The following is a 20,462-nucleotide window of genomic DNA, read 5'->3' as shown; positions in this document are numbered from 1 at the left end:
TTTGTTTTTACGTTTGGAATAGGACTGATTATTCACAGTGTTAATAGCTAGTCATTAATGGATTCTGTTGAGAGTCTTGGGCAGGATTCTTAGTTACCCTGGAAAATTAATCCATTACATCACATGTATTTGAATACAATTGTAGTCCCTCCTTGGAAAGATAGCTGAAATGCAAACTGTCTTAAAGACAATAGTTTCACAGAATCTTACGTCTGGCACCTCGGAGGAGAAGTGACTCGTCTAAGGCTACAGTATGAGTAGGTGACAGAGCTTGGATGGCGCCTTTTGCCGGCCGCCATGCTCACCCCTTGTTTTGCACGATCCATCGTTCCAGTCACTGTGATAAATGTGGACCTTCCCAGATGCCTGGGCTGCATGGCTTCGACCAGCAGGACATCTGTGTACTCTGGGAGCTTCCTCAGGTTTCTTAAGAAACAGTACATTTGTATCTCTGCTTTTTTTGAAAGATAGTAAAAACTTTGCATATTAGCTTTAAAGCAGATAGCGTTCTGGTCTGAGAAACGCAGAAACCATGCCTGCTGTGAGACACTGCACCACTACATGCAGTGTCTGTTTTCAGGACTCAGCATTAGGAGTTCCCTGGGGATTGCAGCACGCAGCGGGCACGTGTCCTGTCAGAGGGGCGGGGTCTGCCGTGTGGCCCCCCGGTGCCGGCCGGAGGGGGCCTCTCCCCTAGGCAGAGGGAACCAGCCCCTTGCTCTCCCTCTTGTTCTGTTACTGGGGTTTAGAGTTTTCTTTTCTTTGGATGGAGAACAAAGAGAATAAAACGAATGGTCAAGAGCCCTTCCTTGGGGAGAAACACTCACATCCCCAGATGCTGAAAATAGACAGCCTTTAATGACCCTCAGGAAGCCACGTCAGCCAGCTGAGAGCTGCTCTTGCCTTTGGCTGCCCGTCCCGCCCTCCCCCGCTGCCCCTCAGTGACAGGGACCTGCCCTGCACGCCCCCTCCCCGCCCCCCACGTCCAGCCTCATCCTGCCGCCTTGCCTGGCCCTGTGGCCTGCTCTTCCTGCCGGGCTGCTCGCTCCTCTGGAATGTCACCCTGTCTCGCTTCCCTGACCTGGCCAGTCCCCCATTTCTGTCCATGCCACGGCCTCAACTCCGCACCTTCTCCCCTGCTTCCCAGCGGCTCCTCCTCTCTGGTCCCCGCTTTGCTCCCCGCTGGGTGCAGTTTGTGGATGCCCGGCCTTCCGAGGCCGTGGAAGCAGTCTTCTGTGCGTGTGTTTAGCGGAGGATTCGTTTCTTTGAATGAACTCTTCTGATGCCCGGCGTGTGAAGCGGCCCTGCCACGCTCCAGGCGCCGATGCCGAGCTTCCCCAGACCATCTTCTCAGCTCTCGCACCCCTGAAGCATTCTGCGCAGCCTGGGTTAAAACGGAGCAGGAGTGTGGGGCCCGGTTCTGCAGGGCACGGGAGCGGTGGGCACCTGGTGTAGACCACTCTAGGCTCCCTGGTGCCGGGAGCCCCATGTACAACGCCAGGGCTCGGGGCAGGCTTGATGCTTTCGCACCTCTGGGCACCTCCAGCTTCGCGCCCAGCATGTGTGTCTAGTGTACGTCCAAGCTCTGTCCATCTCTTCCCGCAGATGGCCACCCTTTGAGTCTAGGGTGGGGCACCGTGGGGAAGAAGCCCACTCAGACCAAGGCTGTGGATGCAGGGTCCTGGGGGGCTGGGTATCCGCAGTGCGGTCTGGGGGTTGGCGTGGGCTCCCGGTAGGTGCGCCCCCTGGCCCCTGTTGTTCTCACCGTATGTGGACAGGGTGCGGCCACAGGAGAGCTGGAGCAGGCCGCTCCAGGGTAGCCGCCAGGTCCAGCGGCAGCCGTGGGTCTGTGCCAGTCAGTGACCAGCCGCACTGCTGCCTGCTGTGCTGTGCTGTGCCAGCTGCCGGGGCGGTGGGAGGGGAAGGGTCCTCAGGTCGACGCGGATGCTCTCCAACTGCTGGGCAGTGCTCACCCGTGTGGTGTAATCTTCACAGTCGCCATATCGAGTAGACGTTATCGCCTCATTCTAGGGATGTGGAAGCTGAGGCCCAGGGATGGAGTCATTCGTGTGTGGCGATGCAGGAATTAAAGCCCAGCTCTGTGTGCTCAGCCATGCTCTCTACTCCAGCAGTGCTCTCACAATAAGCCGGGCTCACGAGGATGAAGTGGGGAGCAGGGTGCGTGGTCTGGGGCAGGAAGATGCCTGGGTGGTTCCCATGCGCGCCTGGCCTCCCCAGTTTATCTTTCTCTTCCCCCATTCCTGCACTACTTGAATTGCAGAAAAATAAAAGGTTAGTTCCTAGACGTGCAGCCTTGGGGATCGGCGGGGCGTGTGAATGGAGGACAGGCACCGAGACTCTGGGGGTAAAGCAGGAGGGGCACCGCGGGATCCAGGTAGCACGTTGGCCTTATTTGCATTTTCACCTCCTTCTTTCAGAAACCTCCCTCTGCTGTGTTTAGAGGGTGGCTCTGTGTGTGGCAGGCAGCTTTGGGGCCTCAACAAGCCTGCTGGCTCCTTCTTTCCTCTGGTCTCCCTTCCTCATTCTGAGCTTCCCTCCTCCCTGCTTTCCACTCCATCGCAGGGCAGGGCTCCAGGTCTTTGGGATGGGAAGCAGGAACCAAGAAGTGGAAGATCAACAGACGGCAGGCTAGCCATGTCTTATCTAATCTTCCTCTCGAAGAGCTCAGGAGTAGATTGTGTGCAGATGGTGACAAATCCGACACCCGCCTTCATGCTCTACCCACGCCCTCGGCCCCTGGGAAGATTCTGAAGCCCCAGGCTGGTTACACAGGTAGTCTGGGCAGTTGTGCCCGTGCACCTGGATGAGCATAGTGGAAAGGGGCTTAAAGGAAGCACAGGGAATCGGGTGTAAGGGGGATGATTTTCCCGAACGTTAGGGAAGGCAGCTGCAGAAGCCCACTGAGCTCCCTGGCGCCCCTCTGGCCTCTGGAAGCCAGGCTGTTAGCAAACGGGGTGGGAGCACAGTTCGGGAAGCTTGCCCCCTTAGTTTGCGGGAGCTCTCCTAGCCTTTCTTTAGTTCAAAGCCAAATAAATGACCTTGGGCAAGTCACTTAAACTCTGAGTCAGTTTCTTCTACTTTAAATTAGGGGAAGTGATGATTTCACAGGGTGTTGTAAATGTTGCCCAAGATAATGGATGTTAAAGTGCTTTGTGGAATTTAAATTGGTCTATGATCCTTGGGACTGCAGATGCCTTTTTAGACTCCCATCTCCTGCTGTCTTCGGAACTAAAAGGTGTTTCTCTTAAATGCTGATGACCTTATCTGAGTAACACTGTGGCTGTTCATTCCCTGGATACACCTGTAGAGCTTCAGGCATCGTCCAACTTCACAGTGCGGCCCTTTGTGAGCAGAGGGTGGGCAGAGCTTGGTGTGGCCCCTGCAGGTGTGAGAGCGGCCAGCCCGCCTAGAGGCCTTGCTTTGTGAGTGGGGTTCCTGATGCCTGGGGGTCTGTGCGGGGCGGGGACAGACTGATACCAGGTGCCCACCATCCCCTTGCACTTCAGACCTGGGATTCCACACTCCTCTCCCTAAATGTTAAAGCTGATATGGCCCAGAGCACCCTGTGCTACCACTAGTCATGTGGCCCTGCCTTTGTCGTGATACCCATTTAGAGAGTCAGAAACGCACCAGGAAAAGTTTTGGAGAATTTAAAGTGATGGAAGGAAACGGATGCATGTGGAAGTGAAAGGCTGGCAAGAGCTACAAAAGTGTTTTTTTCTGAGTTATTTCCGCTTGTTATCATAACCATTATCAGACCTGAAAATATTTATCCTATTGATTGGGACAGTACTGGGGTGATGGTGTTTCCGAGCAGCTACCTTACTTGGTCATAAGTGTGGTATAGTTTTAGACCCTCTGAGAACCGGAAGACACTGACAACGGCTACTGATTATTGAGTGCCTGCAATATGCCAGACCCTGTATATGTTGATGACCTTATCCTAGGAGGCAGATATTATTATTCCCAACTTACAGATGAAGAAACCGAGTCAGGGAGATGAAGTAGTTTTCTGAGACTGTGCTGCTAGTAAGTGGAGCCTGGCTGTCCAATTCTAAAGCCAGTGATTTCTAACTTCTGCACTATTCTCCAACAGGACAGCACTGAGGGGCCAGAACTAAGATCCCATTCTGTTGGGTTCTTTTCTTTCTGGTGTCTTCCTGTAGGTGACATCGTGGACTTAGAGACGTGGGTGTTAGGAGGGGATTAGGAGATGGAATGGAATGATGGGTTTTCCCATTTTCAATGCATGCGTTGCTTAAAGTCTCTGGTCACTTACGAGATGCACTTTTTGAAAGAATATATAAGACACAAATGTGGCAGCCAGTTGACCTCAGGAAGGCCCCCGTCGAGGGCCCAGTGGGAATGGTGGGGCTGGGTGTGCTAGATGGGGTGAGGGTAGGGACGTTGCCCACAGAGTGGATGTGGTTGGCGGAAGTCTCACTTCGCTCTCCTCGTCTGCGTGTGGGGCTTGGAAAGAAAACGGCCATCTCCAGCCTTCGCTCCCCTGTTTACGTTCGCAAAGTGGAGTTCACGTGGCTTGAGCCTCGTTTCCTGGGGAAATCAGCCTGGCTTGTGATGACGTTGTCCTCTGGGACGGGGACAGATGTGGAAGGCTGGCCTCGCTCTCAGCCGAGGGTCGCCTTCCCAGCCTCTTCTGCATCACCAGGCCTGCGGTGCCGCATCTGGCGCAGCGCCCGCACCGCCTCCCTCCCACTTCCTGCCAGGGGTGTGTTAGCACCTTCTGGGATAAGGTCCATTCTGTTTGTGATTAGTCTCCTGAGATCACCCGTTTCCTGCTTGCATCCAAGCTCTCTTGTCAGCCCCAGGGAGCAGAGCACTCTGGGAGGGTCGGGGGACCCAGGCCAGGCCCTCCCCCTGCCCTTCATCTCCCCGGGAACAGGGCACCAGGGCCGGGGAGACTGGGGGTGCTTTTCTTTGCTTCTGGTGGGTTGTAGCTGTTCTGCCAAAATTTGCCTTTCCCTTTTCAGCTCCCCCAGATCTCCCAGTAGCTTTCCCCCCTAGTAAAAATCAGGACGTGAAGCATTTTTATAAAGCTGGCAGTCACTTCATCTGTTTCCTACGTTTCTCTACATTAGTGATCTAGCGGGGGCTGTGCTGGGGGCTGACCTCTCCAGGGAGAGGGTCCGTGGGGTGCCTGTGGGTACTTGGTTCTTCAACTTTACTTACCTCAGGGCTCTCCTTTGTTAACATGGGCATTTGTACATAGTCTGCGTTCTTTCTGCACTCCATGTTTTCACGTAGTGTGACCCAGTGGGCATCGGTGATACTAACAACTGTCTGGACTTGAATCGTAGGAGTGCCCTATAGTTTGTGGTTATTCTCCTAGGTTAGGCATTCGGGGCTCTTTCTCATTTTTTCTCAGCAACATCTACATCCTTAAACATAAACATAATCTACATCCCTAAACATAATCTAATTTTGTCTATTTTTATTTTTTAAAATTAATTTATTTATGGCTGCATTGGGTCTCCATTGCTGCACGCAGGCTTTCTCTAGTTGTGGCGAGCGGGGCCTACTCTTCGTTGAGGTGCACAGGCTCCTCACTGCAGTGGCTTCTCCTGTTGCGGAGCACGGGCTCTAGGTGCGTGGGCTTCAGTAGTTGTGACTCGCGGGCTTAATTGCTCTGTGGCACGTGGGATCTTCCCGGACCAGGGATGGAACCCTTGTCCCCTGCATTGGCAGGCAGATTCTTAACCACTGCGCCACCAGGGAAGTCCCATAATTTCGTTTGTTTTTTTAAAACAACTTTATGGTATTATAGTGCACGTTTACTTTTGCAACTTGCATCTTTAATATTTTTGTGAAGTTTCATTTGTGTTCTGGGTGGGTAAAGATTGTTCATCTCCATTGCCGTGTAGCGTTCTGTTATGTGAATACACAACAGTTCATCTGTTTTCCCGTTGACAGGCATTTGGGTTTGTCCAGTTTTCAGCTACTTGGAGGCGTGTCATGAACATCCTTGTATGTGTCTTCCGGTGCAAACATTCACATACTATGAGCAACTTCCATATTATTAGGTAATACCAGAGTGTGTCGTGTTTGTCCTTAGGCACACGTTTCGCACAGCTGTGATCTAGCTTGGCTATTTATTTGATCTTAATGCTTCATGACACCTGCTGTTCTCTGGGCCTCTGCTTTATTCCCAGGAGGAGGTCGATCCATTATTGCCCTCACTTTAAACCGAGCCTGCAGGCCACATTGCATTTCTGTGCTTCCCAGAAGTGGTCTGGAAATATTTGACACTGTCGTTACCATTCTCTGTTACTTCAAAAGTTAAGTCAAATGTGCGCTGAGGGAAAGCCACCATCTAAATATCTGTATGACTCTTTCTTGGCAAAGCTGTCCTTGGGGCACAGGTCTGGGCATTGTTTTGTTTTGTTATTTGGTTTTATGTCATTTCTTCTCCAGTTGGCCTTTCATGAAAGGAACAAGGGGAGAGGAGATGGGACAGGCATGGGTCATGGCCCAAATGGGGAGGCCTGTGGTCAGCTGTCCTCTTGTCCCCTCCAGGGCAGAATCTCTGGGTTCCAAGAATAAGCCAGGCCCTTCCCACCCTTGCTGGCTCAAATTGTGACCTTAGGGTGCTAGGGACCAAGCCGGCCCTGTGTTGTCGCCTCTAGTCCAGGGCAGGAGCAGCAGGGCCGGCTGACGGTGCAGGAGGAACGTTTGTGTGGATCCTCAGGTCAGGGGTCAGCAGACTTTGTCTGCAAAGGGCCCGATAGTAAATATTTTAGGCTTTGTGGGCCTAAAATATTTAGGATTTTCAGGCCTAGAGGCAAAATTGAGGCAAAATGATGTACATCCTTACATAATAAGAGAGAAAAGAAATTTCTACAAAATTTTTTTACTGAAAATTAAAATATAATAATAATAATGATAGTAATGGAGTATAATTTTTTTGGTAGTGCAGGTCTACTAAGAAGAGTGGAATTTTTTTTTTAATATCTTCATTGGAGTATAATTGCTTTACAATGTTGTGTTAGTTTCTGCTGTAAAACAAAGTGAATCAGCCATATGCATACGTATATCCCCATATCCCCTCCCTCCCCTCTAGGTGGTCGCAAAGCACAGAGCTGATCTCCCTGCGCTATGCAGCTGCTTCCCACTAGCTATCTATTTTACATTTGGTAGTGTATAGATGTCAATGTTACTCTCTCACTTAGTCCCAGCTTACCCTTCCCCCTCCCCGTGTCCTCAAGTCCATTCTGTACGCCTGCATCTTTATTCCTGTCCTGCCCCTAGGTTCTTCAGAACCATTTTCTTCTTTTTTTAGATTCCATATATATGTGTTAGCATACGGTATTTGTTTTTCTCTTTCTGACTTACTTCACTCTATGTGACAGACTCTAGGTCCATAGAAGAATGGAATCCTTTCTGGGGGGATAACATTTCTCTCTCTTTTTTCATTATTTATTTGTTTATTTGAAGTATAGTTGATGTACGAACCTTTCTCTTAATGGGTTGTTCAGAGTTAGTATTCTCCATCACCCCATCATCACATGGATTGGAAATATTCATCTGTACAGATCCTTAGTGCATGGCTGCATGAAAACAGGCCGAGGGACAGAAGTGGCTTGTGGACCCTGGATGCTCAAGAGTCATCTCAGACAGACTGCAGTTTTGGCCCCACGGGCCGGCATCAGGACATAGGTGCCTCCGTGCCAGATGGAGGTCCCTGTAGGGCCCTGGGAACAAAGACTGAGGCAGCCCTCCAAAGGGAGACAGGCGTGTCGCACGGAGGGAAGAGGGAACGGACCCCCTAGGTGCTACCAGTGCTTTACGGGGTAGCCCTGGGGGATGGCACACAGAGGGATGCAGGTACAGAGGAGAAGCATGAAGCGGGGTGTGCTTAGAAACAGTACAGGGGACGTGGCTGGAGCTCTTGAGAAAGGTAGCCAGACTGAGGAGCTGGCTAATAAATTTTACTACATTTTAATTTTACTCTAAATTTTATTCTAAATATTCCTCTGTGGCCAGTGGCTACCATCCTGGACAGCACGGGTCTGAAAAGGAAAAGTGTGAGCGTCCTCCCAGGCAGGCCGTCCTTTCCCACGCTGCACAGGATCCCAGACCAGCCGTGGACTTGGAGGAGAGCTGCTTCCATGAATAAATAAGAGCCGTGGCTATTAATATAACAGTTTAGGGGATCAAAAGAGATGCTTTTAAAGTGGTTGAAGACAGTTGTTTATTTTCCTCTGAAATATCTGTGACACATCCCTACAGTCTTGTTTATGTGATGAATTTACTCCCTGAAATTTGCTTTGTAAACTAAAGGTCAGCTGTGGTCTGGGTCCTCAGAATTAATGAGGTTTTTGGCCAGACTTAGGCTTTTGCGCAGTTCCTACTTAGGGCCGTATTGTCTGTTAGATTTTTGCTTGTTTATAGTTTTTACACACAAATTCTGGTTGCAGTTGCAGCTTTTTTCCTTCTCCTAAGCTTTCTGGTTACAGTTGCGGCTTTTTTCCTTCTCCTAAGTTTAGGTGGATTTTGCAGAGGGCAGGGTGTGGTGAGTGCATGACCTGGTCGGAAGTCCCAGCCTGATTGGTAGAAACTTTTGGTTCCTTGAGACTCTCGAGTTTTATTATTTTTGTTCTAAAATTCCCATGCTGTTTTTATATATAATTGACAGAGACTTTTTCCAGCATTCAGTCTTAATCATTTTAACTTCTCCTGACCAAGTTCAACCTTAATTATCTGTAAATACATACTGTAATGAGGGGTGTGTTTTTGAGTGGCGAGGTAATTGCTTTTCCCTCTTGTCATTTTAATTAAAAATCACCTCTACCGCCCACCTCACCTGTACTTCTAAGCTCCTCATAATAGACTAGAAAACCAACAGTTACTGTTCATCTTCTCTTTCCTGAGTTCAGGAAACAGTGCGTGCCTTTAATGACAAGGGTACAGTTTCCATCTGGTGGCATTTTTACAAGGCTTCCTGCAATGAATGATCAGGGAGGGGTGTGCCCCACAGTGTAACATGGGAGGGAATTTGTCAGAGTTCAGCTGTGTGATAAAGGGCATTTCCTCTGCCGTCGGCCTTCCACACTGAGGCATCTGACTACCCCCAGTTCCCATTTCTCTCAGCGCAACTGAGCCAGACCCCTGTGGACAGAAGATTACTCTGTCATCTGTGGGAGGGCCGGCAGCTGGAGTACTAAAACCTGGTTGAGAGTGGCAGAGTCGATCTCGAAGGCCACTCCCTGACTTTTCCAGCATGTCTGCTGCCCTGCGTCGAGCTTCCGTCTGTGGGTCCCGGCCGGGCCCTCACCTTTGGGTAGCCTTTCCCTGAATCCACTTCCTGCCTGCCCCGTTGTTCTCACTGCGGCCAGCATGACCTTTCCCCCCTGCTAAGAGTAAGAAGCTTTCAGTGGCTGCCCCTTGTTTCTGGGCTCAGCAGGGACAACCGTTGTCTGGCTTGGGGTCCTGCCGGGCTTGCTAGTCTCATGGTCATTTTCTGAGCTGTGTTTTGAGTCCTGTTGTCTGCCAGGCTCTCTGCTGGGTGCTGAGGATACAGTGGTGAACAGGTGTGTGCCTTTAGAGGAGAACATTAGGAAGTGTGTCTGTTTGATTATGCGGGGGACGGGCCCCGGCAGGCTGGCACACCCCCAGGGCTCGCTGGTTCACAGGGAGACCTGAGGGTTGGTGGAAGCAGAGGTGGTCCAGGTTAACTCACTTCACCGCAGAAGGCTGGTGTCCAGCAGGCAGTGAGGGCAGAGGCGGCTCGGGAGCTTCAGGTGGATGAGGCATGTGACAAGGTGGTGGCTTTTAGGGACCACCTGCTCCATCTTCATTCCCACCACACTGAGCACCGGTCCCACGGAGGCAACCCCAGAGGGGCCTCCACATGGCGCTCCTGTGGCTGCTCTCTGAAGCTGTGATCTAAGATCAAACACGTTTTAATGAATACATTCTCTGTATTTTAGGCTTTGGACGTGGACCGGATGGTTCTTTACAAAATGAAGAAATCCGTGAAAGCAATAAACATCTCTGGGCTGGGTGAGTATGCATCCTTTCCTGGGGGTTTCTTTGTGGAAAATTTTGTGTTTGCAGTCCTGATATCATAATGTTAATCGACCATTAATGAATAATCAGCCAAACTTCTTTTCCTGGGCATACAAATTAGAGAGGTGAGTTGGGATGTGTACGTTTTAGAAGCATGGGTGCTTCCGGTTCTCTGAAGTGTAGCTGAGTCTCGCGTGATGGCCCTGCGTGGACCAGCTTTGCCAGGCTGGCTAGGAACGGTGGACTCACTCCTGCCTCTGTTATTTGGTTTGTGCTGTTAATTATGCCAGATGCCCTTTCCATTTCTCTCTTATCCAATTCTTGCCTTTCTTGTCTGGGAGGAAAATTAATAAGTATAAAAACATGATCAACTACGCAAAGTAATATTTGATCTAGACTTATATAAATAGGTTAAAAACAAAAAACACTGCAACTTCTGACCCAAAGATGATGGGCTGCACGTGTGTGGCAGGTCTGCTCCCTGCACAAAACGTTACTAATGATAGAAGATACTTTTTTTTTTTTTTTTTGCGGTACACGGGCCTCTCACCGCCGTGGCCTCTCCCGTTGCGGAGCACAGGCTCCAGACGCGCAGGCTCAGCGGCCATGGCTCACGGGCCCAGCCGCTCCGCGGCATGTGGAATCCTCCCGGACCGGGGCACGAGCCCGCGTCCCCTGCATCGGCAGGCGGACTCTCAACCACTGCGCCACCAGGGAAGCCCTATTTGCATATTTTATATATGGCAATTACATTGATGTTAATATGATTAGACAGATATTAATTTGTTTATGACAAGTACCATATGAATGTGAAATAAGTTTGGGAAGGCAAAGAAGAGCAGGAACTTAATTTGTTCTTGACTGAGCTAGTTCCCGACTAAGTGTGAAAGCTTTCTGGACCTGGAGTTTGTGGTGCTGGCTGTCATACCCTCGAAGAAGTTACTTAGCGTAACTAAAGTAGCATAACTTAGCATAACTAAAGTAACTTCTAAGAAGTTACTTAGAAGGTACTTTTTTTTTTTTAAATGGATTAAAAAAGTCATACTTGTGCAATGGAATACTGTATAGAATGAAAATGAATTAACTATAAGTATATGCAGCCACAGAGATGAATGTCACAGATAAAACATTGAGCAAAAGGATACACACTGTGTGTTTGAATAGGTACAGATATAGATATAGAAATACATATAGATTTCAAAAATCTCCAAAACTATTCTTTTTTTTTTTCACACACACACACTGTATTTTATTTTTACAAGAGATAAATAAACTGACACCAAGCATTGTAAATGGATGACCACAACAGAAGCAACAATGATTGCAATTACCAAACACGAAACACACTCACACTATGTCATAATATTGACATTCAGCCCAGGAATCCTCCACTGTAACAGCTCCTTTACTTTGCAGTGGAAATTGATTTGTATATTTTTTGCCTCTGGGTCCTTGTGGGATTTTTTATTTTTTTAATTCAAACAGAAAGTCACAAAAATTATAATCTTCCTCATCAGTTCACTCAGTCCCATGTAATGAATTTTTTTCATCTTGATCTTTTGTTAGCACTTTAATGAATTCATCAGTTTTCCATTAGAGTTCTGAAAATGCTTATTCAGTTCAGCAGTATAGTCAGTTACCAGAAACCTGTATTTGTCAGAGTCTTTTCCATGAATTCCTTGAAGATGAAACCCTTTTATAGGAACATTTTTGCAAAAGCATCAGAGTACACCCAGAACTGTCTGTAAATGACAAAAGACTTAAAAATGACCACGGTTAAAGATTTGATAAAAGTTCATAATAATGCAATTGACAAGGAAATTTAGTTATATCTGAGATATACATTTTAAAGTAATAACTAGAATTATGACTTATAACATTATACCAGAACATATAAGATTTTTAGAAATTTCATGTAATGTCTGAAACATTTATATTAACGTATTTCCTACTTAGCATCTTTTAGCCATGGTTTCCTTGTCTCAAAACCAGTCATTTAGGTTAGAATGGGGATCAATTGTTCTCAGCCAGGGTGATTTGTCCCAGTTTGGTTATTAACAGCTGAAGAGAGAGAGAGAGAGAGAGAGAGAGAGAGAGAGAGAGAGAGAGAGAGAGAGAGAGAGAGGGAGAGAGAGAGAGAGAGGGAGAGAGAGTGTGTGTGTGTGTGTGTGTGTGTGTGTGTATGTGTGTGTGTGTATGTATGTGTGTGTGTGTATGTGTGTATGTGTGTGTGTGCACTAGAGGCCAGGGATGCTGCTGAAGGTCTTGTGATGAACAGGACAGCCCCCAACAAAGAATTATCTGGCCCCAAATGTCAGTAATGCCAAGGTTGATAACCCCCATCTAGATGCTCTTCGAAGTCCTCTACAGTTTTTTTATATTTTTATTTTATTGAAGTATAGTTGATTTACAATGTTGTGTTAAATTCTGCTGTACAGCAAAGTGATTCAGTTATACATATATATACATTCTTTTTCATATTCTTTTCCATTATGGTTTATCACAGGATATTGAATATAGTCCCCTGTGCTATACAGTAGGACCTTGTTGTTTATCCTCTACAGTTTTTTAAAAACAAGTGACAAAACAAAAACAAAAACCGCCACCATGCTTAGCTTGCCGGTACATAGATATTAACTGATTACCTGACAACCACTGATTTTGTGAAAGACGGAAATAGAGTCAGTTTTCAGTGACTAACACCTAACTGGAAGTAAATGTGTCGGGAAATTTTTATTAATTTTTTTTCTATTTAAAAGTAAATATCAAAGACGAGTATAAAACTCCCTCCGCTTAATACAGCACTGAGATTTGCTGAAATGGGTGTTGCAGTATCCGAAAAGGCGGTCACCCCCCGGGAAAAGCTCTTTTCCTGGATAAAGTAGGAGGTGGACAAGAAGAATAATGATTGTTTCATGTTTGAACACTTCCTGTGTACCTTGGGCTTTCTGTACCTTATGCTCATCTTTACAGCACATCGTTGTAAAGACTTGTTCTCGGTTTACAAAGGGGGAACCTGAGAGCAGAGGGTTGCCGGTGTTCTCTGGTTGCTTCTGGAGCTCAGCTTCCTGCCGGGTAGGGCTGAGGTCAGCGGCCACGCGGCCACCCTGCTGCGAGGCCCCCACTGTGCTGGCATTGACAGGCTGTCCTCAAGACGTCAAGAAACCACCAAGAGGGCTTCCCTGGCGCAGTGGTTGAGAATCTGCCCGCCAATGCAGGGGACACGGGTTCGAGCCCTGGTCTGGGAAGATCCCACATGCCACGGAGCAACTAGGCCCGTGAGCCACAACTACTGAGCCTGCATGTCTGGAGCCTGTGCTCCGCAACAAGAGAGGCCACGATAGTGAGAGGCCCGCGCACCACGATGAAGAGTGGCCCCCGCTCGCTGCAACTAGGGAAAGCCCTCGCACAGAAATGAAGACCCAACAGAGCCAAAAATAAATAAATAAATAAAATTTTAAAAAAGAAAAATAAGAAACCGCCAAGAGATGGATGCTCAGTTTTGTTGACAAACAGCAGATTTCAAAAAGGATCTTAAGAGATTTCTTTTTTGTTGTGTTCACTTGGGCTTTTTGAGTTTATAATTTAAGCCTTGTATAAAAGGGATATTTCATATTCTGACCTGACCAGGTTCAAAAGTGATCTTAAAACCCTATGTTGAGAGGTGTTCTGCTCAGAAATAAGATGCAGTCACGTGTAAACACTGGTTCTGTGACTGCCGCCAGCCTGGAGGAAGGACTTGAGTGGCTCCTGAGGCTGGCCCGGCACCCGGAAGGGGAAGTTTTCAGCAAACAGACATTAGAAGGCGAAGGTGTAAGCACTTTGGTGTCAGGAAGCTGGCTTTTACGAATTTAACACCACTCGTGGCCAATCTGCGTTTCTGACCTATATTGCTGAGCGTGTGCCATAAACCTCATTGCTTTACCTGCCCCAGAGTCATTTTCTAAAACAGAACTCAGTGGTGTTGCTTCTCTGCTCACAACTCTGCAGAGTTTCTTGTCCACATTGATGTTCGTGACGTTCCAGAGCCTGGGAGAGATGGGGGAGGCCTCTGTGGGCTCCGGAATTTTAGGGAAATTGGACTAAAGCATGGGTAACAGGTTTTTCATCCTGCAGGACTAGCCAAAGACTTTAATACGCTAAAGTGAATTGTGAGGGGAAATTGGTCTTAACCTTTTGCAGATTACTTTGCCTGTGAAACTACTACCGCATCCCTTAACCGCTCCCACCGCGAGCCTCGGGTTAGTAAACATGGCAGAAGACCAGATTTGGTCCCAGCTCCTTGCATCACCTGGACCCAGGCTACCTGTGCGGAGTCCCTCCCAACTCTATGCACCCTTCTTTTTTATTTATTTATTTATTTACTTACTTACTTAACGGCTGTGTTGGGTCTTCGTTTCTGTGCGAGAGCTTTCTCTAGTTGCGGCGAGCGGTGGCCGCTCTTCATGGCGGTGCGCGGGCCTCTCATTTATCACGGCCTCTCTTGTTGCGGAGCACAGGCTCCAGACGCGCAGGCTCAGTAATTGTGGCTCACGGGCCCAGTTGCTCCGCGGCATGTGGGATCTTCCCAGACCAGGGCTCGAACCCATGTCCCCTGCGTTGGCAGGCAGATTCTCAACCCCTGCGCCACCAGGGAAGCCCTCTGCGCCCTTCTTTGATATGACTTGCCTTTTGCCCCAACGTGCCACGTTTCGTGTCCTCTTCTCTCTGTTCATGCTTTTCGGTCTGCTTGAAATGGCATTTTGCTGCTTGATCGGAGGAAACTGAGGCTTCGGAAGTTGAAACGTTTGCTCTGGAATTTTAACGTGGCATTTGGACACCAGCCTGTGTCCTTTCTGAGGTACCACACACAGCAGGCTGACCGTCAGCCTGACCTTGCAGGGGCCCTCTTTTACCCATCTTTATATCATGCCAAGTTTGAGTTATTATAAGGCTGTGAATTCTGAATTTTTTTTTTTAAGCCAGAATCCTGATCCTGAAGTCTTTATTTCAGAGCAAGTGTTGTCTCCTTCAAAAGAGTCACCTGAGGAAGCCCTGTACCTTCTCCTGCGAGTTGCTGGCGTCGTTCACAGCATTTGGGTCTCTTCTCTAGAGCTGCTTTTAGTAGCACATTCTTTTGAATATATTTAGTGGGGGAATTTAAGGATAGATTAAACTTCTTTAGAACTAGATGTCGGAAATGAGCCAGGCATATTCAGTAAGGGATTGAGCTGCTGGCGACCACCTCGGTTAGGAGCGCTGTAACTACCATCCTTCTGGCTCTGACTGCCGTTAGTTCCCGGAGAAGCCCCCGAAGTGGTTCCATCATTAGAGTGTTCAACATCCTTAGGCGACTGCTTGCATAGGAAGAACGCTCGTTTTATGCATTATTAAAAGAACAGTGAAAATAATTTAGTGTTTATGCCTCACACTGCTGTGTACATTTTCCTGTCTCATGTTCCTTAATTTATGTGCCAGCAGGACTTTTCTGCCGAGTGTCCTGATTGGTCATGGGCTGGCCCCAGCTGATCTCTAAGCGATTCCCTGCCCTCCGCGGTCTCTCTCTGCTCCAGGCTGACCGGTGGCTCCCTGCTGCACGAGCGTGTCACAGCCGTGTGTGTGTCTTTCACACAGTCTCCCATCTGGCCCTGCTCCTGGTCTGTACGCACGCGCTCCTGTCCCAGGCGCCTGTTGAAGGCCCACGCAGCTGTCTCCATCGAGCTGAGACTTGACGCTGAGACTTGACGCGGTGTCAGCCTGCTTTAACTCTCGGTATTATTAGTTTTCTGTGACTGCTGTAACAGATTACCACAAACGGAGCGCCTTCAGATGACACTGATTCACCTACAGCTCTGGAGGTCAGAAGTCCAAACTGGCCTCGCTGGGCTGAAATCAAGGTGTTGGCTGGCTTCCTTCCTGGAAGCAAGTAGGTTTCCCTGCCCCTTCCAGCTTCTAGAAGCCCCTGAGTTCCTCCGCTAGGGGCCTCCTTCCATCTTCAAAGCCAGCAGTGGCTGGTGGAGTCTTTCTCATGCTCTGTCACTCTGATGCTGTCTTAGTCTTCATGGGCTGCCATGACAATACCACAGCGTGGGAGGCTTAAACCACAGACATTTGTCTCACAGTGCTGGAGGCTGCAAGTCTGAGATCAGGGTGCTGGCATGCTCTTGTTCTGGTGAAGGCTATCTCCCTGACCTGCAGAGAGCCACCTTCTCACCGCATCCCCACGTGGTGGAGAAAGAGAGAGAGACAGAGAGCGTAGGCATGCTAGAGTGAGCGGGCTCTGGACACTAATCGTATCTTGACGGCCCTACCCTCTTAAGCACATCTACACTTCATTATTTCCCAAAGGCCCACCCCCCACATACCATCATACTGGGGGTTGAGGCTTCAACGTATGAATTTGGTTGGGGGGAGGAGGGGAATGACACACAGTTCAGTCCCTAGCAGACACTGACTCTTCTGCTTCCCTCTTCCACATCTAAGGACCTGTGATTACATTGGGCCCACCCAGTGATCCGGGATAATCTTCCCATCTCCAGTTGAGCTGATTAACAACTTGAATTCCATCTGCAACCTCGGATGGCACAGTATCCCTGCCTGCAGGGGTTAGGAGTGTACATCTTCGTCGGGGAGGGGACAGCATTCTGCTGAACACAGTCCCCCTCTGAATTGTGAGTTTTGAGGTTGAATCAGTTTTGATTTTTCTTTCAGCCAAAACTGAAAGAGTATCTAATATGCAGACTCTACTCTCTCTTTAAATCTTGCTCTTTATAAATAGTTTTATGTCTGTTGATCTTTGCCCCCCAGTTAGATGACAAGCCCTGAGATCCATGACCTGTTCTGAAAGGCGGTGTGGTTTAGGAGAAAGAGCACATGGGTGTTAAGATCCAGGAACCCTGGAGTCAAAGCTGGCGGTGCCGCTCAGAAAGTCTGTGACGCCGGGAAAGTTGTTTATCTTTCTGAGCCTCAGTTTCCTCATATGTAAAAGGAGAGTATTAATATTTCATGGGCTTGTTCGTGACGAGTAACTGAGGTAACATGAAAAAGTGACAGATGTGGTTCTGGACACATGAACAGCACGACAGCTGCAAATGTGCCTCCTGCGTGTCCCTGCAGTGGTCAGCACAGAGGCCGGCAGACACATAGTACATGTCAGTAGTATTCATTTGTATGTTATTACGTTTCTGCTGTAAGTTCTTACACTCTCCTCTTAGTGTAGGAGAGATCAACTTAAAATTTTAGGGGTAAACAGGATTTATACAGATTTATGTATGTGGAAGGGGCGGGGGAGTGGTTGCGGTGCCTTGCAGTAGCCAGCTGTGTCATTTACAGCCTGTGAGCTAAGCGTGGTTTTTAGCATCTTAGCACATACATACCCAATAACCTCTGTATTGCCTCTTGGTGCCTACAAAATCCTTTAATCTCTCTCTCTTGCTTTTAGGAAAAGTTTGCCAACCCCCGTTTTAGAGTTGCGGTTCTGAAACTTGAGAGCACCCCAGAGTCCCTTGGAGATCTTGTTAAAACACAGACTGCTGGTCTCTACCCTCAGAGTTTCCGGCTCAGTAGGTCCAGGATGGAGCCTGAGTATTTGCTAGTTGAATAAGTTCCCAGGTGATGGTGAAGCTGCTGGTCTTGAAAATACCACCTTAGACACCCCTGCCCCCTCCCCCCGACTTTAAACATTGGACTGAGCCAAAAGGTTATCAGTATGTTCCCAATATATGCAAAACAATACTTTTCTTACACAATAGCAAGTACACTATGTTTGCTCCCAGTTTTCAAAAGGATAACAACACAGCTGGATGTATTTTCTAGAACGTCTTGTGTACAGGTTTGCAAAAGCAGTTATGATGATGATTTGTTGAGAAACTGTTTCTACAGTAATTTTTCCCACTTACAATAGACTATCTGACCTCTTTTAAAAAAAAAAAAAACCCAGTTCATATTTATTCTAATACTGTTCTTAGTCTAAACTTTCCCAATCTCTGTCTCAGCTCATAGGTGTTTTTTTTTCCCCCCAAGAAGTTGATGCTAACATTTTTCAGCTATTTGACATATCAGTGGGTGGAAAAATTCATCTTTATCAAGAAGGAAGCAACAAAAGACTTTGATTTTCACTTCTCTAGAATTACTGTATCTTAAAGACTTGGTGGAGCTATTCTTACCGAGAGTGGGATATCCCTTCTTTACCCTTTTTTAGAGAAATTGGCACATCCTGGAAATGAAAAATGCAAAGAAAGAAATGCTAATTTTCCGTCAAACCCTTACCATCTTCTGCCTACAAAAGAAAATGAGAATTTTTGTGTGTGTTTCTCCCTGTTGTTTGCAATGCTAATTAGGATGTGGCTATTAAATTAACACAGAATTGTTTCTATTACCATATCACAATTAGGATAGAGCAGTTCAGAAGAAATATATGTAATTGTTTAGGAAGTGAAATTTCATTGTGCGTTAAGAAGGTACTATATCTGGCATGACTTCCCACCTGTTACATAAGAGAATAACTAAATTATAATCCTCAGTGCTGGTCAAGAATACAGTGAAGCTGGTTTTCTGCTACTTCGTTGTGGCCTTGAAAGCTGGTGCATGGAGTTTTTAGAAAGCAGTTTGGCCGTGCACATCAAGAAAAATAAAATCTTTATTGGGGATGCTCATTGCGTTGTTGCATTGCTTATCAAAGTGAAAAACTGAAAGCCTCCTATAACTAAATTAGAATATAGCTACTTGATGGAATTACGGTTATGTAGCAACGAAGAAAAATTCTTATGATGAAGTCTTCAGACAGTAAAACTGAGGATACAAAGGATGTGTGTATACCATATCTGGGATTAAAAAAAAGAATAGATTGTAACAAATGATGATAAAGCAAAGAAAATACATCTGTATTGATGTACTTTCATAAATTTGAGTGGAAACATAACAATAATAAAAAATCTCACACTCATATGGAGCATTGATTGTAGGCCAAGCACTGTGCTAATAAATAAATGCATAAGTTTAATCCTCACACCAGCTCTGTGAGTTAGGTACTATCAGTAACTCCATTTACAGATGAGGTCAGTGAGGCGCAGAGGAGTGATTGACCCAGGGCTGTCTAGCTGGCAGCTAGAGGAGCTGAGATTCAAAACCAGATGTGCTTCCCAGTCTCTCCTTGTGCCCACGGCGCCACACTGCCTGGATGTGAGCGAGGGTGCACAGGGGAGAAACACCGAGCAGCGACGCCATAGGAGCATCTTAGGTGTCATATGGCTGATGAAAAACCTCCAGGTGGTTTTGCCTGGTCACAAGTTCAGTGGGAGCCAGTACGTGACAGGTGTGCCAAAGGTGAGCACAGGTGACCTTAGGGAAGTATGTAGTGCTGCTAAAAAAGGTAGTTAGTTGTCCCACTATTGTGCTGTAAGAGCAACATTTTAGGAGGAAGCTCATGTTAGAGCTGGAAACCTTGTGGTAGGAGGGGACCTAGGATGTCTTTGCTTGGGGAGAGTGGGAGAAGGCGCATCTGAAGGCTTTCCTCTGGCATGAGGAAGTGAGACATGTTATCTGTTCCTCTCTCCTGGGTAGTTTCATGAGAGTAGGTTTTGACTCATATCTGAGGGGGAAGTTAGCGGGGGAGCAGCCCCAGCGGTGAGCTGGGTGTGGGAAGGGTCCCGGCGGAGGGCTGGTTGGTGGCCCTCTGTCTCTAGGGAAGTCGCGGGGGGTGGGGGGGGGGACGTGCACTCGGAGACCTTGAGACGTCTTCCGGTGATGAGGCTCTAAGATTCTCGTTGTCTCTTCTCTGATGGCTAAGGATAATGATTGGAACTTAGAAGGCTAATTTGTGGAATCCCGGCAGCTGTGATCAACATTTTCATCATGGAAGGATAGCTCATCCGAAGGTATGCTGAGATCTGTGACTTAATGTTCCAAGTATTAACTTGAATTATACGTGGTTCGTACATACTCAAATATGATCATACTTAATTAAATTTGATTAACATGGTCATCATATTTTTTGGTAGGGGATTTATGCTCATCTAGGCTAGGGCTTTTTACCTGGTGTGTTGGGTCTATGGACAGGCCTAAAGGGTCCTTGTATCCCAAAAATTGTACAAAAAATTATGCAAGGATACCTTTTCCTAAAAAGATAATCCACAGTGTTCTTCTCATTTTTATTGTTGTCTGTGATAATGAGAAGATTAAAGAACCACTCATGTAGCCAAACCCCCATGGTTTGTGGATGGGGATACCATCACAGAGTTGGCTATTTGCCTTACTTACCGTAAAACACTGACTATGTTATTTAGCAAATATGTTTGAATGTGTTTCCTCATCTGTAAAATCCTGCAGAGTTGTGGTGACGATGAAGGAGACTCTGTAAATGGGTGAAGTCTCCCCTCCGTGAATGGCTGTTGTTACATGGGCTTTGAGACCACTGATTTTCAGGGGGCTACTTGTCC

The 20,462-nt window shown here is 47.5% G+C and overlaps 1 protein-coding gene across 7 annotated transcripts in view; it reads left to right on the top strand.

Annotated features, from left to right (window-relative positions):
- ASAP2 (ArfGAP with SH3 domain, ankyrin repeat and PH domain 2) overlaps positions 1 to 20,462 on the top strand; it is a 157,002-nt gene that overhangs the window by 43,627 nt on the left and 92,913 nt on the right. For all 7 annotated transcript variants that reach the window (XM_033838041.2, XM_033838039.2, XM_073791726.1 and 4 more), the window contains exon 2: positions 9,969 to 10,041. In XM_033838041.2, coding sequence (XP_033693932.1) covers positions 9,969 to 10,041 — 73 coding nt within the window. The remainder of the gene's footprint in view (positions 1 to 9,968; positions 10,042 to 20,462) is intronic.

The sequence above is a fragment of the Tursiops truncatus genome, chromosome 14, assembly GCF_011762595.2.
Source record: "Tursiops truncatus isolate mTurTru1 chromosome 14, mTurTru1.mat.Y, whole genome shotgun sequence".
In the NCBI taxonomy this organism is placed as follows: Eukaryota; Metazoa; Chordata; class Mammalia; order Artiodactyla; family Delphinidae; genus Tursiops; species Tursiops truncatus.
This window is presented reverse-complemented; position numbering and strand designations above follow the sequence as displayed.